At 33.0% G+C, this 22,309-nt stretch overlaps 1 protein-coding gene across 5 annotated transcripts in view; it reads left to right on the plus strand.

Moving 5' to 3' along the window:
- LOC106066346 (microtubule-actin cross-linking factor 1-like) overlaps positions 1–22,309 on the plus strand; it is a 102,887-nt gene that overhangs the window by 74,319 nt on the left and 6,259 nt on the right. For all 5 annotated transcript variants that reach the window (XM_056014851.1, XM_056014848.1, XM_056014852.1 and 2 more), the window contains 10 exons: positions 3,685–3,857; positions 13,895–14,054; positions 14,988–15,149; positions 15,663–15,788; positions 16,480–16,812; positions 17,068–17,171; positions 17,307–17,439; positions 18,888–19,050; positions 20,942–21,051; positions 21,945–22,082. In XM_056014851.1, coding sequence (XP_055870826.1) covers positions 3,685–3,857; positions 13,895–14,054; positions 14,988–15,149; positions 15,663–15,788; positions 16,480–16,812; positions 17,068–17,171; positions 17,307–17,439; positions 18,888–19,050; positions 20,942–21,051; positions 21,945–22,082 — 1,602 coding nt within the window. The remainder of the gene's footprint in view (positions 1–3,684; positions 3,858–13,894; positions 14,055–14,987; positions 15,150–15,662; positions 15,789–16,479; positions 16,813–17,067; positions 17,172–17,306; positions 17,440–18,887; positions 19,051–20,941; positions 21,052–21,944; positions 22,083–22,309) is intronic.

Below are 22,309 nucleotides of genomic sequence, written 5' to 3' on the forward strand. Positions count from 1 at the left end.
CGTACCTTCCTCTGTCATTTAAAGAACTAGATCTATAATTTACGTGGAAATTGCCGCTGTTGCATTTGTCATTTGACAGCATATAGGAATATATGCTAATAAGATAGACTAAAAATTAGTTAAAATTAGAAACATTGCGTTTACAATCAATATGCCTAAGTCCTAATATTGAATTAAAAAAAAAAGAAACATAAATTTAAAATAACTTTGTTCAATACTAGTTATTAGATATTGATCTCTCGAATCAATTGTATTTAGATCTAATTTAAATCACTATAAAACTCGCTATGGATCAAGATTTTGTGCTCGGTGGAAAATGTGGCCTCTACTGTCAGCACTGCTAGGTGCAGACGTGAACTGTTGACACGCCTTGATGTTGTTCTCATCGGGTCTCGCCCCTCTCTCCTATCTCCAGAAATAATGAAGAAATGACATAGGACGTCCTCTGGTTTTTGTGTGTGTTGGCCTACTAAAATATTTGTACACATCAAACACACACACACACACACCTGGGAAGTAGTCGACTATTGAGTTATCAGAAGTATCGGATTTTTAAACGTTCTCTTTGCTTTTTATGAAATTTATAAAATAAGATTTATTATTTATAGATCAATTTTATTTATTTTAGCTTAATATAACATGTTTTAAATGATTAGATTTTCCCAATTACTTATTCTTTCGTCGTACTGTTGACATTTTAAATATTCGATTACTCTTCCTTCTCACGTCTGCTTACCTTTCTCGCTTGTGACATCCTAACGTTCTTGCACAGCGGCACATCAATGCATCTAGATCGAGACTGTGTAGTGTGTCACATGCTTGATGAATCTAGGGCCAGTTCTAACCTTGTCTGGAATTTAAAGTGTGCCTTTCGTCAAGTTGATTAGGATAAATTAATAGTATAGATATCTACTATATTACTATAACGTCTATGTGTATGTATAATGTATCTTGTCTTAAACTTAAATAAATTAAAAGATCTAGACTAGAGTCTAAATTCTAGATAGAATTCAAACATTATTTATTAGATCTAAATTCGTGATAGCATAGATAGAATAATGATTGTGACAAAGAGTCTAGTTTATAGTAGATCTAAATTAATAAGATCTAATTAATAATCAAGACTATATTTCTATTATTATTATAATTATAGTCTGTATAATATTGGCCTAGATCTAGATTATAGATCTAAGTAAATCTATTATATTATAAATTCTATATACTTTTATTATAATACACACACAGTAGTAGTACTGTCGTACTGAGTAATGATCTCAATATACCACATTTTATAATTTCAAATAGACAAGATCTAGATCTATAGAATCTAGTAATAGTATACCCCTAGACTAAACCTAAATAAGAAATCTAGACCATCACACTCACAGTATAATTAAGTTTGTGTTAAATCAGCTGACAGGATGCTAGATTATTGATCTGTTTATTCATTATTCACTCTATTATCTGGCTCTCTATTGATTTGGTTGGGAAACCCCTTAGCCTTAAAAACATTACATTTCTCCAGTGAGTCATAGATATCTCAGATCTATCATGAATTATTTTTATTATTACAAAGGTATGATTATGATGGTTAAATCTATTCATATAAATGCTACATAGAAAGATAGTTTGCTGTTTCCTTTTTATTTACTGATCTGGACTACTCATATATCACCTATTGAATCATATTGAATGTATATTTGGATTTGGTAAGATTAAGATTTATTTTATTATCATCTTAGCCTGCAAATAATAAATACTTTTTACAAAGCTTATATCAACTCACTCTGTCTGGTAAAAAGTTTGAAAATTTTATTTCTCCCACTCCCATTCTTGGATTAAGTTGAATAAAATTTTTGCACAATTATTCATTTGCATAGACAATACATAAATCAAATTTTAACAAAATTAACCAATTAGTCAGTTAATTACTGGTTATTATTTATTTTGTTTCATACCAATAAGGGAAATTAGTACTCACATGTCGGGTTTTGTTCCCTTAAATAATTGTACAGATTATTTCTCCTACATCCCTTCTTGGACGAAGTTGAAAATTTTAAACAATTATTTTTTGCACCTAACTAAACATGAATCAATGAAAAAATTAACCGATTGGTCAAATAATTATTGGTAATTAATTATTACCGTATGTTTGAAAGGGGAAGGGGAGTGATATAGTTGTAGGTGCAGAATTCTTCATTTAAGCACTTTTTTTTTTTAAAGATTTGTTTATATTTTGCTTTGGGGGGGGGGGGGGCAGAATAAAGTTTTCTTTAAAGTTTTTGGGTCAGTAATTAATTGAAATTAATCTATCTCTTTCATATCTTTAGAGAAGTTTGCTTAATGTTGGTGTTTAAAAAAATTACTCATGCAAAAAAAAAGACTTATGTACCGGTATAGGTTTTAATTTATTTAGATATTGTTATTTTTAATTGGACAAAATAATTAATATGCTTTTTAAACTATATATATATATAAGATGCTTTTTTATCAATATTACAAAATTATCATTTAGTTGCTTTGGTACATCAATCAAAACAACAAAAATCTACACATTAACACAATTGCCATTTTTTTTTTTTACATTTTTACATTTTTTATTTTAGGAATTTATTTGTTCAGTTGTAGGCCTATTTGTAGAAGCTAATTATCTTCAATATTTTCTGACTTATTTTTTGTATGCTCTGTTGGAAAACTTTTTTTTTCTCTTTAGTTTTATTGTATAACTTACACAATTCCTTTCGCACTTAATTTATAATATCCAGATCACCCCCCCCCCCTTATTTTTAGTATGAACTTGTTTGAGCTTATAATATAAATAAATACATATATTGGTAATAGAATCATCTGGTAAAAGGTGACATTACTATCAATATCTGTAATATGTGTATTGGGGAGAGGTGGCATTGTTGATATAAAACAAAAACTCTGTATTGTGTCTGTAGCTAGCTTTCAGATCATTATTTAAAAAAAATATTTTTAATAAGTTATGTTTTGCAGTCACACTTAAGAATTGTTATGCTTATTTAGCCAGAAATGTCATGTCATGCTCATGTATAATATATTATTAAGTAACTTCACAGTCACAAAGCATATAATACAGAAAATAGGAAATTATTTATGTGTGATTATAAGCTCAGAGCTTGTATTGGCTGACCTTATTTCTTTTTCTCATAGCTATTTTTTTTCTTCTTGAAAGCAAGTGCTGAGTTCACAAGACAAAATACAAACATGATAGAAGATAAAAAAATAAAACAACTCTACCTTCATAGATAGCAAATTAGCAATCACTTTTCATGACATGTTCATTTTTGTGTAAGCAAACAGAAATCACAGCTGACAAAAAAAAACCTGTGCACAGACACTTCTGCCAAATTTTTTATAATATATATATATATATATATATAGTTTTCCTCTAAAAATTAAATACCTTGAAGTAAATGTGAAACCTTGAAAGGCTGAGAGGCATTAATTTTTTAACTTGTTGTGTACATAAACAATAGAAACATTCAGTTTTGACCCTATTTGGGGGGAGGGGGGGGGCAGTTTTTGCTTGGTACTTTTGAAGGTTCAGACATTATAATTGTAAGACAAATTTCCTTATGGATAATAAAGATGATTATTATTATTATTAACAAAACCAGTTTTATTTTAAATAATTTTAACTATCTTTTTTTTTTTCAGCGTTTTAATCAGCAACTAACTCTCAAACACCCTACTTTTTTCTCAACGACAAGATTGGGAAGAAATTTGAAAGACCGCTGTGTAAAATCGGATCCAGAGAGAGAAATTTTAAATCAGATGCTTGAGGATTTAAAAAACAAATGGAATTCTGTTCGTTCTGTTGTGTCTAGAAGGTATGTTTTAGTTGTTGTCTTTGTACACCTGTTAGCATGTAGGGTATGTTTAATCCTAGATATGCTAGATCTAATTCCATGAAGTATGTCATGGTAAATGGCAAGTTCTGGTTCATCCTAATTAAATTTATTCAAAGCTTTCTGTATCATAGTATGTTTATGCTAATTTCAATTTATTGCATCCTAAAAAAATCTGTGTGTGGTAATTTTAAAAAGTCTCCTAAGTCACCAAATTCTACTTCAAATTTTTTTAAAAGTCTAATTGTATCAATTAGTTTGAATCAGTCATGTAATCATATGAATGATCAATCTGGACATAATAAACCTATTGCTTTTTTTGGGGGCTTTTAGCTTTCTCTGTGCCCTATGATCCTATCACTTGTCTGGACCAGTTGTGATAGCGAGGGGCAGGGGTATCTTGTGAATGTTTACATGATGATTTTTTAAATGCGTAAAAAAAAGTTCACTCTGGGCTTGAGTTCTCGAGGGGACTAATTCAACTTATACCACCACATCTGTCAAGTTTGATTTATTTCTCTTGTTTAAGATACCAAACAAAAGAATTAATTGATGTTTTTTTTTTAATTGATGTTGTCAGGTGAATGAAATAATTGTGCACAGTTTCAGCTTAATACCAGATTGGGTGAAGGAGAAAAAAAGTGTACAAACTTTTTATCAGACAGACAGAGTTGATTTAAACTTTGTAATGACAAAGGAAGTGTTGTGGCTAATTGGTAAAGCACTTAGCTTTAAAACTTAGGGGTCTCAGGTTTGAATCCTGCTGGTAGTTTGAATTTTGGCATTTTCAGGATGCACCTGAGCCCACCCTGACTCTGATGGGTACACTACCAGACATATTTTGGGAAAGTAAAGACATTTAGTTGTTGTTCTGGCTACAAGACAACCTTGTTAATCATCAATAGAAACAGATCACCCCTACATAATCTGCCCTGTAGATTGTAGGGTTTCGGAAACTGTACTTAATTTGAAAAATGCATTATTACAAATGTTTCAAATATTAATTTATGCTCATATTTGAAGTTGATGTTGTTTCATCCTCTAAGTATCCATCCCTGATCAGATCGCCTTGCTTGCTTCTTATCTTAGGGAAATTGCTTTTTGGGGGGGGGGGGGGGGGCTACTGGTAAAAGTTTGAGAAACACTGATTTTGAGAAAAATATAATTAAATAATCAGTCACAAAAAAAATGTCTTGTTTGCTTTCAATTTGTATGTACTGCGCATGCCTTATTACCTACTTAGCTGATGTAGATTATTTCTGGTGTAGTTTTTAAATGAAGAATAAATCCTAATTCACACGGGCCAACTGTTTATTGATCCTACATCTAGATTTAGAAGGGATAAATGTAAACTCGAATTAAGCTCCAAGGTAACTCGCATATCCGTACAAAACTGAATTTCGATGTACATTGTTTAAATTTTAGTAATAATTAAAACGTTTGTAGAATGTATCTAATGTGTGTGATACGGAAAAATTCAATTATGATCAGCTGTTTCTTATTAACTTTGTGTACACATTCTTGAGTCTAACACACCATTCACTCATATCTATTCTTTCTTCCCTTCCCTTACCATCAGCTGTTAGGCTAGGTTTCTGTCCTACTTGTTGTTTTTTTTCTTTTTGGTGACCTCCCCCCCCCCTCCCAGCGTGTCAAGATCTTCAGTGCTTGTCCCACCTCCTCCTCCACACTCATTCATAAAGTTACAACTTATTTTCAATACATTTCTAGATCTGTGTGTACGTTGTTGTTGTACGAAGCATTTTAGTTTACAAACTTCCACCTCGGTAGGGCCAACCAGATTAGATTATGCAGCCCGCCGATTCGTTTCAGTTTCGACCTTGCTTATGGTTATTTATGACTTTGGTGCGTTGTTTATTTTAAGATTAAGGATTAGCGATTGCAGAATGTCCACTTAGGGAATAGTAAAAGAATAATGGACACGCAAGTGACGTGGTGACTGTCTCAGATGTAATGGGCACCTGACATTGGTCGGGGAAAGTAACAGCGGTTGGGTCGTTGTGCTGACCATATGACACCCTCGGTAACCATCGGCCAAATGAAATAGATGATCTTTACATCATCTGTCCTATAGATCGCAAGTGATACTTTCTTACTTTCTAACAGACACGCAAATAAATTGGAGCGTTGAACGTAAGACATTGTGTGGCTTGCATATTGTTTTATCATAATAGAACAGGAAACGTATTCAAGGTTTGGTCTATATATCAACAAACTGAATACATATGACGGTCCAATAACATGGACCACTTCTTCTTAGCGCATGTACGAGTACACGTTTTCCTCTCCCGTTTGAAATGTCTGATCCTCCTATGTTTCATTTAGATATACCGTATTATCAACCCCCCCCCCCCCCACATACACACTCTTTTCCCCCTCTCCTTTGTTTCTCTAAGTGATATGACCTTTTTTTTTTAAAGGTCCAACTAGGGCCTTAAACGTCTTCTTGAATGTTTCCTTCGACTGGCTGTGAGAGTTTGACAATGACCTGGCTCAAGTTGTATTGTTATCACTTGTGCTGCCATAGATGTCAACGTGTAGTGTACGGGAGGAGGGTGTGTAATAAAAAACAACATTGAACCAAACTCCCACTTTCTCTTAATTGTTTTCTTAATCCTCTCTCTACTCGGCCAATTGTACGGAGTGACCATGTGGTCCAAGTCGCCCTACCCACTCTGACACATTCACTAGTAGTTACGTGTAATGGGGTCAACACGTGGATGGAGTCAACACTAAGTAGTCTACTGTAAACTACATAGAGTGCTTATGGTTAGGGACAGAGAGGTTGTGGATACTTCCTTATTAAATTATTCATTTTATGGTGAGGACATGACATTAAGTGAGAGACATAGCAAGTAAGTAAACATTGAAATGGACGACAATCTATATTCCAAGATATTAGCAAAATGTTTCAAAACTTTAAATGAAATCATAGGGTTTTGAGATGTTTTAAATGCTATTCATCTGCTGTTTAGCTTCGTTAGATCGTAGATGTTAAGGTTAGTGTTTCTCTAGAAATAGTGTTTTAGACTAGTTCGAATGAAGAGACTAGTTTTTAGCGGCTATTGAAAGCAAAAACTGTGAATTTTTATAAAATATCTGTCATGTTTTTATCTAAAAAAAAATCTTCTTTGCAACATCTGACTTAACAATCAATTGCATTGGAAACCGATACCTTTCGTTTTTAAAACTAAAATTGCTGTTTTTATAAGTATGGTCTATATACACTTTTTTAACCATATAAAGGTCTTAGAGAGTATGGGAAGGAAACATCTTTTTTGACGACTTTAAAATGTTACATTTTGTTTAATATAGACTAAGTATTCGTTAAATGTATATTTACGAGGTTATCCTCCTGTGAAGCAACTGTTGTTGACATGGAAACCATTTTTTTAAAGCTTAATATCGAACAAGTTTGTAAACAACCTTTCACGTGAACGAATTATCGATTAACCAGATACCTATGATCGTTTTGTCGTGATCTCACTCCAACATACATAAGTTTGGGGGGGGGGGGAGGAATCGTGCACATTTTTACACCTCATCTCTCCCATATGCCCTGATATAAAGGTAACTCCGAATGTAGTCACCCTTGCTTGACATTTCTCTATACTGGGGACATCTAGTGGACACAGTGCAGTTACACACCTCCAGGCATTGTAAACTCATCCAGACGAAGCATCGTATATCTTTTCATTCAATCGCCCCCCCCTTTTTTTTCCCCCGTTTCTCCTGCTACTAAATAGTTTTACTATGTCGCTGAGACGGTCTCAGTGAGTCTCAATGCTTCTCAAGTACCCCTGAACATAACTGTGTTTCAATGTGAATTAATGCGATGTAGTTACAGTGTCTGGATTTAAGGTGCGTAAGATTCACAAGTATATGTTTGATAACCTCCGATGCATTGTAGTCTTGACATTTTATTCATATTAGCTACGGTCCTGTGTTCTACGGTTGACGGCGTGCGTCATTAGATCGTTTCATTCCAGAGTACTGCCATGTCAATGGGAACCATGGCTGTTGTGGTAGATTCCTACACGAGATTATAAGAAACATATTTGTGTGAACCAGGGCCGATTTTTATGTAGACCAATAATACTTAAGTTACAGTGATAACTTCTTCGAAACATCAAATAATAAGATGAAGCATTTAGTTTGATAGTCGTCACCAAGTCTGCATTGTATGAATCAATCTCGTTACCTAGTCAACGAGCATTTGCTAAACAAACAAAAAGCAGAATTTACTTAAATCCAAAGAATGCTCCATACCTGAAAGCAATCTGGACCTAATCTACGTCATTGATGAGTAGATTAGAGAGATTTCTATTTCAGTGTTGCTAGTGAAACGCGCGTGCTTCTAATTGACATAACCTTGAACGTATTTTCAACAAATGAACTCGCGTACGCCATCTCGTAACAATATTCTTATGGATTTGTCATTTTTACATAGTTTTTTGCCTTCTTGCCTTCCCTGACTTTGTTGAATGATTAGGCGCATAGATCTACATACAACGTTAAGGCATCTTTTGGCACAAACATGTCTTTGTTTTCTGTATAGATCGTCCATTGTGTAAAAAGGTTTTATATGTATGCACGTCGATTTTGACAAAATCAGGGCACAGAAAGGAATTATCGTCGTAGGCTTGATGATGTAACGCATTTTACCACTTGGCACGTAGGTGAGGTAGGAGTTTTCTAAGCCTGCCTTCTCAATAGCCGCTGGGGCCGTATACACACTTGAGCCGTGTAAGGGCTGTATCCGATAGTAGTTAGATGTAGTATTGGCTATTATTATGCAACAACAGTTTAAGGGGTGTTATCTTAGATTAAACAAGTTTAATGGTTACATCAACTCCTGCTGTGTAGGGTTAAGAACACACCACACTGCTGGCCTACATATGGATTAGGAACATTAGGCAAGAGGCAGGTGTTTATCATTGATCAGTTTAATCATGTTAACGAGATCTAGCTCTAGATGTGTACACGCCAGTCTATAGTGTATTGTTTGAGTTACTTCATCATAATAAATATGGATTAATCAATATTTCTGTTTACTTCTTCATGGATGAATATTATACTGTTTCTGGTGTTAGATGACATGAGTATTATTGTTTCTTGACCTCTATATGATGTGTATATTTATTCTTAGGATCTGTATGGACATATATTATTACTGTATCTTGACATGTATGTTACAACTGACCTTTACACTGTTATTGTTTCTTGACTGCTACATTGATAGATATTATTTCTTGACTACTACATTGATAGATGTTATTGTTTCTTGACTGCTACATTGATAGATATTATTTCTTGACTACTACATTGATAGATGTTATTGTTTCTTGACTGCTACATTGATAGATATTATTTCTTGACTACTACATTGATAGATGTTATTGTTTCTTGACTGCTACATTGATAGATGTTATTGTTTATTGACTGCTACATTGATAGATGTTATTGTTTCTTGACTGCTACATTGATAGATGTTATTGTTTCTTGACTGCTACATTGATAGATGTTATTGTTTCTTGACTGCTACATTGATAGATGTTATTGTTTCTTGACTGCTACATTGATAGATGTTATTGTTTCTTGACTGCTACATTGATAGATGTTATTGTTTCTTGACTACTACATTGATAGATGTTATTGTTTCTTGACTGCTACATGGATAGATGTTATTGTTTCTTGACTGCTACATGGATAGATGTTATTGTTTCTTGACTACTACATGGATAGATGTTATTGTTTCTTGACTGCTACATGGATAGATATTATTGTTTCTTGACTGTTACATGGATCGATGTTGTAGTTTCTTGACTATTACATGGATAGATGTTATTGTTTCTTGGCTGCTACATGGATAGATGTTATTGTTTCTTGACTGCTACATTGATAGATATTATTTCTTGATTTCTACATGGATAGATGTTATTGTTTCTTGACTGCTACATGGATAGATATTATTGTTTCTTGACTGTTACATGGATCGATGTTGTAGTTTCTTGACTATTACATGGATAGATGTTATTGTTTCTTGACTGCTACATGGATAGATGTTATTGTTTCTTGACTGCTACATGGATAGATATTATTGTTTCTTGACTGTTACATGGATCGATGTTGTAGTTTCTTGACTATTACATGGATAGATGTTATTGTTTCTTGACTGCTACATGGATAGATGTTATTGTTTCTTGACTGCTACATGGATAGATGTTATTGTTTCTTGACTACTACATGGATAGATGTTATTGTTTCTTGACTGCTACATGGATAGATATTATTGTTTCTTGACTGCTACATTGATAGATATTATTTCTTGACTACTACATTGATAGATGTTATTGTTTCTTGACTGCTACATGGATAGATGTTATTGTTTCTTGACTGCTACATGGATAGATATTATTGTTTCTTGACTATTACATGAATCGATGTTGTAGTTTCTTGACTATTACATGGATAGATGTTATTGTTTCTTGACTGCTACATTGATAGATGTTATTATTTCTTGACTGCTACATTGATAGATGTTATTGTTTCTTGACTACTACATTGATAGATGTTATTATTTCTTGACTACTACATGGACAGATGTTATTATTTTTTGACTATTACATGGATAGATATTATTGTTTCTTGACTACTACATTGATAGATGTTATTGTTTCTTGACCACTACATTGATAGATGTTATTGTTTCTTGACCACTACATTGATAGATGTTATTGTTTCTTGACTACTACATTGATAGATGTTATTGTTTCTTGACCACTACATTGATAGATGTTATTGTTTCTTGACCACTACATTGATAGATGTTATTGTTTCTTGACCACTACATTGATAGATGTTATTATTTCTTGACTGCTACATGGATAGATGATATTATTTCTTGACTGCTACATGGATAGATGTTATTGTTTCTTGACTATTACATGGATAGATATTATTGTTTCTTGACTACTACATTGATAGATGTTATTGTTTCTTGACCACTACATTGATAGATGTTATTGTTTCTTGACCACTACATTGATAGATGTTATTGTTTCTTGACTACTACATTGATAGATGTTATTGTTTCTTGACCACTACATTGATAGATGTTATTGTTTCTTGACCACTACATTGATAGATGTTATTGTTTCTTGACCACTACATTGATAGATGTTATTGTTTCTTGACCACTACATTGATAGATGTTATTATTTCTTGACCACTACATTGATAGATGTTATTATTTCTTGACTACTACATTGATAGATGTTATTGTTTCTTGACCACTACATTGATAGATGTTATTATCACATGGATAGATGTTGTTATTGTTTCTTGACTACCACATGGATAGATGTTATTGTTTCTTGACCGATCTACAGATGATTATTATTAATTCTTGACCTCTTAATGGATGGCTATTATTGTGATGATTTTGGTGATAGATTTGTTCCACTCTCCAGTTATTTAACACCTGTGTAAGTTACCTACTAAGTTCTGTTTACTGACATTAGACAGTTTATATGAAAATACAACAAAATTGGCATATTTTTGTAGTTATGTGTGAGCTAATACAGTCACACATATATATGCAATGTTAAATGACAAAGTTGAAAATCGAAATCCACAAAATGAACTTTACTTTTGGTATGTTAAATTAGACTTGCCACATGAATAAAGTAATATTGAAAACATAGTTGTAAATTTAGGATGTTCAAAATTGTTCAATACTTTGAAGGCACAAAATCTGCTTGATGTCAACATTTGATTTACTTATGCCTCCTCTCTCTCTCTCAGAGCACTTGACTACAGTCTAAAAATATTCCATTTCATCCTCTTTTTGTTTTAATAGCTTACTCTCATTTCTTACTATCACATCATTCATGACACACATTCAATAACAATTATCATTGGCCTCCTTCAGTCGTGAAACGACTATGGTTCATCTCGAGAACTTTTTCATATGGCTGTGGAGCCCTATTTTGGAGAGACACTTCCGTCCACATATATACACATATATTGCATGTCAGGGTGGCTTTCACTTTTCACTTTGGTGATAGAGGAGCTGGCCATTTTCCGCGTGACACGCTTTTCTTCAAGAATCAAGACCCATGTTTTCTCGCTGTCTATATCTTTCTTGGTCACCCCCTCTCTCCAGCTAGTAAGGTCTAAGGCTATGTCTTCCCAGTGGTCAGTATCAATTTTTATTGATTTTAAATCCCTTTTTATCACATCAATGTAACGGAGGTGGGGGTGACCAGTTTTTCTTGAGCCAGATGCAAGTTGCCCATACAGAATGATTTATAGGATGCAATTTGTCCTCCATTTGGTGAACAACATGTCTAAGCCAGCACAGGCGGCATAGCCTGAGGACTGTAAAGATGCTGGGAAGGCCTGTTCTCGCGAGGATCACAGTATTACACACTCTTTCTTTCCATGTTATTTTTAAGATGTTTTTAAGATGCTTTGAAGGCAGCGCAAGTGGAATGAGTTTAGTTTTCTCTCTTGTTTTGTGTAGGTTGTCCACAACCCGCTGCCAAACAGTAGCGTGATAAGAATGCATGCCTTGTAGACCTTCATTTTGGTTGCTGTGGTGAGCTTCTGGTTTTCCCAAAGTCTTGGTCAGAGTCTAGCGAAGGTTGATGCGGCCTTCCCTATGCCGTTTTAAAAGGGAAGAGAATATAGTAGGGTCTCTATATTTGTTATGTTTGCAAGTCTTATTATATCAGATCTGGTCGGCTCCTCTCCATTAAGTAAAGTTCTCCTTTCAGACATGTAGTCTATAGGGCAGTTGATGTAAAGGTCATCTGTTTCTGTTTCCTACGGTTAACGAGGGTGTCATGTGCCAGTACAATGACCAACTGCCTTTACTTTCCCCAACTTATGTCAGGTACCCATTAGAGCTGGGTGGACTCAAAGGCACCCATGACCCCTGGTTCGAAGCCAATTGCTTTACAGCGCCTTCCTCTCCATTAAGGTTAGAACAGAAAGATTTTAAAACTCCCTTTATCCCTCTTTCATTCAGGATGTTTCAAGGTCACTAGTCATCACCTAGAAGTACATAGAAGCTTAATTCATCAAGTGCTGGTTGTGTGTGTACTTATGTATTTGAATGCTGTTGTGCATCTATATTGATATTGTTATAGTAGTTATGCTACCTTGAACAATTTTAGTTGTAGTCAAACTGAATTTCCATTTGTTTGGAGACCAATAAAATTATCTTATTTTAACAGAAATCCAGAGACAAGAAGGAAATTATGCTCCAACACTTAAAATACATTTTATCACTTCTCTTATAAATTACAGAGATGTTCCTTCAAGAGAGACGATAATTACATCCATGTGTTAATCTATTACAGCATGTTAGTTATAGATTTAAATTCTGCTAAGTCATGGGTTTTCCTGGCAGATTCAAGCAACCTGTTCCATACTTTATAGGCACTAGGGAAGAAGGAGCACTTGTACAAATTTGTTTTAGCATATGGAATAAGAAACATGTTTTTTTTGTGTGTATGTCTTTATGAATGTTCTAATAGTTTGTTTTTCTATTTTTGTAATTTATGGTTCAGTGTCTATTGTGATATTGCTACTTTACTTTTTTGTCTTAATGTGTCTCTAAATTTAGTGATTTACTAAAGGTGTCAAATAGGAATATTCGTTTGCCATAAATCCCACTGTTCTATTTGCTCTATCAGTTACAGTTTTAAGTTGTTTTTTTTGAGTGTAGGGGTCTGAAACAGAGGATGCTTATTCTAATATCAGTCTAACCAATTTTAAATAGCTTTTTTAGTTATGTTATTGTTTGATTTGTAATGATTTCTTTTAATAAACTCTAATGTTTTGTACAGTTCATGAATGACTAAATCAACACTTGAATAAATAAATTTAATCTAAAGATTTGTTTTTTAATTATTAATAAATTCTAAGATTAGGATGACCTAAAAAAATCAATTTCACCTATTTAAATATAAACGTCCTTTACATTACAGCCAAAACAAGCTGGACGAAGCATTGCTAAATTCTGGGCGGGTGTCTGATGCACTTCAGTCACTTTTAGAATGGCTCCAGAAAGCAGAGGCGGCGTTAGATGAAGAGATGCCCATCTTGGGTGACCTTGACACTGTACATATGCTAATTGAACAACACAGGGTAAGTGATACATATATACATACTGTTGCTTCGTTATTGAGATGTCTGATTTGACAAATTCCCCTGGCAACCAATTAGTTGTTTGACTGACTGGTCAAACAAGCAGAGGACTAAAATATTGCATTACTTTCACAAGTTTTACAGCTGAATGCTTCTACCTATGTCCACCCCTATGTATACTGAACTATATTGACAGTAATAACTTTCTTTTAGAATGTTGTAAATGTATTGTTAATATGACAGAGTCATCATCCATCATCAGACATAGTTGGTCTTTTGGCACTTTTTATACACATTATTTCTAATATAATTTCCATCTAATTCCATAGATGACAATATCTTTTATAAGCCTTTAGAGGGTAATGTTAAAATTATCACTTTGAATAATCATGATTGGAGGTAGATCTAGTTGGCTTCAATTCATTTACCTCAAGTCAGATCATAAATGCAATTAGCATATTGGCTTCTTTGTAACTTGGGTAACTTTTGAATTATTGACTTTAAATGATTGATGTATCTATAAAAGAAATGTTATTGTATTATGTTTTGATAGCAAAAGCTATGTAAAAAAAAAAGTTTGTTAGCCAACAATCATGACATGCAGTAACTTTGGTTTATAATTTTTGCTTCTACAATTGCATATTTTTATTCACAAATTTATGCTAAAAATCCTTGTCTGTAATCAGAGTTTTTTTTTTGCTAAATATAAGGTTGATAGCCTCTTAAATCGTGTTTTTTTTTTTCAAAGGCTGCTTATTGTATCATATAAGTTATTAATTTCATTATAGATTTTTCTAGTGCAAGTCTATCTTTTCTGCAATGGTCTTATTGCATTTTACATTTGTGTTTGTTGTGAGTACCTCAAAATCACATTGGTTTATTTCAGCAAAATGTATATGTTAATATTTACAAAGTATTTTTCTGACTTAATAGAACATCCAGCAAGAGTTAACTGCTAGAGAAGCAACTGTCCTCACAATGCGGGCCCCTGGCAACTTACCAGCACAACAAGCCTCTGAACTAGCACAGCTCTGGGATCGTGTCAATCATTTATGTGATATCAGAGAATCTAAACTTAAAGAAGCTTTGAAATTGGTGAGTAGCCATAAAACTTAAGAATTTCATATTTATTTGTGTCCTAGTATCTATTTTAAATCTTTGAAATTATTCAGTAGCCATGTAAGAGAGGCATTTAATCATTTTGTATCAGAGGCAGTAATCAAGAAAGAGAAGCAACCGCCTTCTCCTCCTTTGATTTTTAAACAAGATTTTAGCTTCATGTAAAATGGATTCAATTGATGCTATGAAAAACTTATTTTGTCACAAAATAAAGATGTCAAGATACTGTATGCCAAAAGTACTGAAATCATGTCTGAATACATATGAGTTACTAAAAATGGTATTCAAAGCAATGTTTATAATCTGTCAAGAAGGAGAAAATCACATTTGTCTACTTCAAATTATACAGCAAAAAAACACTAATTTACATCTATCCCATACCTGCTTAACAGTCAATAACAACACTGACTGGTCAGTAGCCATAAATCCTTGATATATGATTTTAAGATTCATTTTGATCCTGTTAAAAAATATTCTTTATTCCTTCAGGCTGAAGAGTTTCAAGATGTTGTTACTCTCATGAGAGAATTTCTACCTCAAGCTGAAGCTCAACTCAAATTTAGAGCATTACCTGAAGATGAAATGGTTATATTTCAATTGATTGAAAAACATGAGGTAATGATTGATTGATTTGGATATTTACTAATAAAAGTGGGTATACTAGTTTAGTAGTGTTATTTTGTAACTATTTATGCTAAATTAAGTACCCATAATGTGATAATGATTTGTCACGTTTTCCATTTTCTTTTGTTTATGAAATTGATAGGCTGAGTATATTTGTGGGAGTGTTCGGGGAGCTGTTTTTTTTTTAATAAACTTTTTTTTTCTTTACACAATCCCTTCTAGTGGTTCATTTTCATTTTGAAGCTGCTGTTTTTCCAATTATACTCTGTTTCAGAGTAATTATTTAGAATAATCATGAAGGACAGTTATCATAGAAAAGGAAATAGCATGTTCCCATCTATTTGTTCATCCTTGTCTACCAATTGACATCATGTTACAGGAGGCTTGTCTACAAGTTTGATATCATGCTATGCTGATGTTTATATTCATAGATATTTTACACAGAAAGAGGCTTGAGGGTTATAGTTTCTGATATCCACTCATGGTTTCTGCTTTGATTTTTTATATTAACTATTACTGCTGTAATACTCTACTATACTTATGATATAGAAGAGAAAAAAAATCAATGTTGTAATAAAATTTACCTTCCTGTTTGTCTTTCCAAAAAAAAGAAAACATTATTGTTTTCCAAAAATCAAAACTTAGGTATTGCATGTTTTCTTTTCTTTTTTTTTTTTTTTAGAAATTTCAAGAGGATTTGAGAAACCACCAAGAAAGTGTTGAGAAAATCAAAGGGTTAGCTGAAGATATTTTAAGTAGCTGTCATCCCAATGCAGTCAGATTTGTCAAATATTACCTGACTATAACCCAGACACGATGGGATCAATTGTTACACAGAGCAACTACCAGAGGCCAGAGGTTACAAGAAGCCTTGAGAAATATTCAAGGCAATGCAGCCTTGTTGGAAGAACTGCTAGCTTGGCTAACAGATGCCCAGGCTTTGCTGGCTACCAAAGAGCGTGACCCCATACCAGATGACCTTAAAGTAGTGGAAACTTTATTAAAGGAACATTTAGTATGTACTTCATTTTGTCTCTGTCTTGTGATTGCATTGGCAATTTAATATATTAAAATCATCAATCTTTGTAATGAAATATGAAACTACAAACCACATTGTTTGATTTTAGCCATAAATGAATTTTTTTTATCCAATATTTTAAACCACAAGCACATTTTTTTTAAAATTACAAATCACAATTTTAAAAAAAAATACCATTTGATATAAATATAACTCTAATTCATTTTATTAATTTTTTTTTTCTTTGGCCAGGAATTTCATGAAGAGGTTACCAGTAAAAATAATGATGCAGAAAGATTGTCTAAACTTGTCACATCTGAATCCAAGATGGCTGCTCAGAGTAAAGGCTATGGAAGGTCAGTCATTCATATTTAAAGCAATGTAGTAGTATATATCAAATTATTTAAAATCTCTTATTGTAAATAAATCTAATTGTTTATTAGATCTTACTTTTTGGCAAAATGTGAAATATATTTATTGCTCTTTTCTAGCAATATGAAGTTAAATGAGTTTGATGGTTACAACCCAAGAGTAATAGCCTTACAAAACAAATGGAGGACAGTATGGCACATGTCCATGGACAGAAAGAAACGTCTGCAAGATGCTCATGATACACTTTTAGAGGTAAATTATTCAATACCATAGCAGACCTGCCTACCGTTACGCAAAATGCGTATTCGTTACGCAAAATCTCCCAAAAATGACCGCCAGTACGCAAATACGCATTTAACCCGTCGCGTTACGCATTTCGTATGCTTTTTTGTTCTCCTCTCTAGACTAGCTTACAAGCGGTCACGGAGGTCACGCTAAGCCCACCTGTGGGGAGAGGGGCGAAACAGAAAAGGTGGGGTGAACACAATGTGCCCAGATCTATACGTTGATTGGTACTTAATAGCAATTAGATGTCTAGAAATGAAGAACGCGAAAGTGACTTTTGTTTTTGTGTAAGTTCATGAGTAGAAATTAATTCTGTTGGTGCATTCCTGATTCTCGTATTCATTTGTATAGAAAAAAAATCGAAGAACTATCGATTAAAAACACATTGAGTGACATTGTAGATATCTAGTCTAGATCTAGAATCTAGATAACTTGTTATACAGGAATAGATCTAGCTCGAGTCTAGCTAGTCATTACGTTATGATTCTCTACATTAATATTAGTACATTACCCTACAAACTAGTTATAGTATGATTTAGAATTTAGATTGACTAGATCTAGATCGATAACATCTACTACCATCTAGTCTAGATCTAGACTAGATTCTTAGTCTTAGTATAGAATAGATATAGATCAAGTATGAAGGTAGGCTTACGAAAGTTTGGATCTAGCGGATCCACGGCATCGGTAACACTTTTGAGCCCAGATCTAGAGTAGATTATATTCATTATATAGACATAGATCCAGATCTAGTCTATATATCATCTCTATTGATCTAGATTTAGATTGTAGATCTAATCATGACATCTAATATTATATATATATATATATATATATATATATATATATGACAAAATAGAGGATCACGTAAGTGTTACGCATTCTGGTGCCAAAATACGCATTTTGACCGTAAGTGTTACGCATTTGGACTTTTTTTGGTAGGCAGGTCTGCCATAGACATGTTATTTCAAGGATTTCTTCTTGCAGAAATATGTATTTTGTTATGTTATAGATCTATATCTTTAATTTGGTTAATGGCATATGGTCATCACATGACTAGTTTAATAACACTTTGAAATTATTGCATTTGTGTCATAAAAAAATATTGGACTTTTTATTTTTGGTTGTTATACATTTATTTCCTAAAAAAACCTTATGGCATGCAATATTTTCTATAATTGTAATGCATAAAACATTCTATTTGGCTTTTTTCATAATCTTTTGACTGCACTACTTGTCATGAAAAACGAAAATAAACCATATGAGCATCTAATAGTCTTCTCTACGTGTTACAATTTATTTTCTTTTTAACTCAGCTATTTTGCGCATTTTAATTTTGATCTTAACTCATTTTTATTCCTCAAGATTCAGATTTGTCCATCTGTATGACTTGAATGTATCTTTTCTATTCACAGTTGGAAAGCTTTAAAAACTTTGACTTTGATCTCTGGAGACAACGATATCTTAATTGGATCCAGGCTAAAAAGTTTAGAATAACTGATTTCTTCAGACGTCAAGATAAAGATAGTGATGGATTCCTTGACAGAGAGGAATTTATAAGTGGAATGTTGAAATCAAGTTTGTGCATTTTGTCTTTTTACATAGATTGTTGTGTGTATGTGTGTGTTAATATTTTATTTTGTTCAAATTTAAAAGGTTATAGATGTTTATTAGAAAAATGAAGCTATGTTAGCATTGATTTCATATTCTCTAGACATAGTTTTAAATCTTAAGGTCAGGTTTAAAATCTAATTCAATTTTTTTTGTGTGCTTAAACAACACTTGCATTGAATAAAACATTTGAATGTTTACAATTAAAAATAGATGTAAAGAAACAGACTCCTAAACCTTGTTTCAAGTGTAAACTTTTAGCAATTTGTACCTTGTGAATGTTTTGTATTGTTTATCTATTAGCGCATTGGATAAATTGGACATAAAAAAGTAACTAAATGAAATTCTCTTAACATAAGTATTTTAAGTAAGACAAGTATTACACATTAAGCGTGGTAAGCGTGATCGAGAGGCCATGTGCGCTTGAACTTGGCTTGGCTTGGCTACCTAGAAGGGGGCTCGAGGTTCGACACCCGACTCGGGCAGAGTTGTGTTTACTGAGTGCCTAAAGGCATCACGGAAAACCAACTCCTAGATACCCCCTCCCCCCACTGGTCCACAAATGAGATTGGACCAAAAGCGCTCTGAGCATGCTATAAGCATGAAAGTAGCGCTATATAAAAGCTATAATAATAATAATTAAGTCAACTTTCCTTTCTTATTAGATGCCCAGTTAATTTGTACATCAGCTTACCATCAAATGACTTCTTTTACTGACATATCCAGTTTTGTATCCCTTTGTAATGGGGCCCGGTGGGTTGGGTGAGTGATTAAGCACTTGGCTTCAGAACCTGGTATCCTGGATCTGAATTTTGGTAGAGCTGAGATATTAAATTTCAGAATTTTTATGGTGCCCCTGAGTCTACCTAGTGACCTAACACTAATGGGCACCTGATTTAAGTTGAGGAAAGTAAAGGCTGTTGGTAGTTGAAGAAATTAAAGGTGGTTGGTCGTTCTGTTGGCCACATGACACCCTGCTCGTTAACAGAGGACCTTAAGATCAACTGTCCTATAGATCGCAAGGTCTGAAACTATACTTTTACTTCTCTGTTTGTATATTTTATTCTCCATCAGATCTTAAATTTGCTGATGAGCAAGTGCTTGTAGAGCTCATACTGTTTCAATGTTCCATATTTAACTAGGGTAGCCACTTTAGATTCTCCCTGTTTGCGCATAGGGTGTCAAGCCCTCTCCAAGCTAGTGCCTACAGATTTTAAGTCTTCCTATAAGGTGTGGTACAATGCTAGACATGGAAAGCACTGTTAATGCTTTCCTCTCTTTGACACCATGTTATGGCTGTCTTAGGTGATTGTATTTTGTCTTATCTAAAGAATATGTCAGTAAATCTTGGTCAGCACTTTGCTTAGGGGGGGGGACTTCAGCAAGTTCTTATGTGGGAGAAGATTTCATGTGACATGATCTCCAATGCTATTCCTAGGTTCCTTCTCACTCAATATTGCTGAGCAATGTTAAGTCTTTTTTTTTTTTAAATCTTTATTGGTGACATCCACATATAAATAGGTCATAGTTTTTTTAACAGCTCCAGCTTTTCCTATCTGGCATGTTTTTATCATGGTATGCATCTCCATCATTTGTGATTACCCTGCCTAAATAGGTGAACTTTTGTTCAAGCTCTGAAAGTTTTTTTACTCTGTTGATAGGAATTTAAGTGATAAAATGTAATTTGCTGGTGTTTTGATGTGATTATTTATGTGGTATAATTAAGTTCTTGATTCTAATCTTACTGTTATGATTTTTTTTCTTCTTAAGATGTAGAATTATAAATTATTCAGTATGTTAAAATCTCAATTACAAACATGTTCACTCTATTTTAGTAATGTATCTATTTTCCATCCAGAGTTCCCAACTAATCGCACAGAGCTTAGCGCTGTCTTTGACATCTTTGATAAAGCAAGCAATGGGTTTATCGAGTACAAAAACTTTGTTGATGCTTTGAAAGCAGATAGAGTAAGTGGCACAATATTCTATAGTAGTATTTGACAACTTCATAAGTGCTTGATAGCTGTATTATATCATATTTATCCTTGACTAACCAACCATAGCTTAAACAGTTATATGAAGTTATAAATTTTTATTCATTTTAACTAACTCAGTTATAATCAACAAGCTGCTATTATGTAATACATTTTACCTAGTTTTAAATTGGTTTGTTCACCAAAAACTAACCTACATCCCCTTTACCCAAGCAACTTTCTCTTAAAGTCAGTAAATTAAAAAAAAAAATTTAAATTATAAATACTGAAAACTACAGAATGTCCCTAAAATGCTACAAAATAAGTATTGTCACTCTTCCCAATATTTGTCTTGAATAATGGAGCTACTTATTTCCTTCTTTTACCCTGACCTTCTCTATTATTCTCTTTTTCTGAATAGTATTTTATAGCCAGCTAATTTAGAGGAACACTCATAGAAATGCTGAATTTTTTATTTAGTTAATTTAATTTTTGTAGTCTATTAACTTGTTTACATTTTTACGATCTTTGTATTATTTAGGCTACACAAAGTAATTAAAAATGTAATCTTTTCGGGCTAAATTCATCAGTTACATTTTCATTGTGCTATCTTTGGTCTTCATTTGGTTCTTTCCTTTTGTAGATTATAGCCTAAACCATTTTATATTTATTCAGTCTATAGTAAAAATATATATTCAATATGATCATTGTTGATCAAAATGATGTTGCTTTAGTATATGGTACTTATCAGTTGTAAGTTATGGAAATCAATAAAATGTTGTTTTTTAACATATTATGTAGGTTAGAGTTTTGATTACATCTTTTTAACAAATATTTTTAGAGTATTATAAATAAACTTTTCTAAGATGACCTAATTATAATTAACAGAAAAATAGAATAAAGAACAACAACCGCAGCGCCAAATCGGATGTAGAACTGATTCATGAGGAGATAGAAAAAGAGTTGTCTAATTGTCAATGCCGCCAGTCTTTTAAAGCAGAATGGTTGGAAGAAGGCAAATATAGGGTCAGTACTGTGGAAATCTGTTATCATTTGTCAGTGAGCTTTTGCCAGTTTAGAAACATGGAAAACTTGTATGGTCAATGCTAAAAATGTGGTACTATCATATTTTAAAATGTACATGTCTTCTTTTCAAAAAGATAATTTTATTGTATCTAACAGTTTGATAGACTAAGCACTCTTTCTAGATATAAAATATATCTTTTCACAATAATTATTAATATATATATATC

This window comes from Biomphalaria glabrata, chromosome 16 (genome assembly GCF_947242115.1).
Source record: "Biomphalaria glabrata chromosome 16, xgBioGlab47.1, whole genome shotgun sequence".
NCBI lineage: Eukaryota > Metazoa > Mollusca > Gastropoda > Planorbidae > Biomphalaria > Biomphalaria glabrata.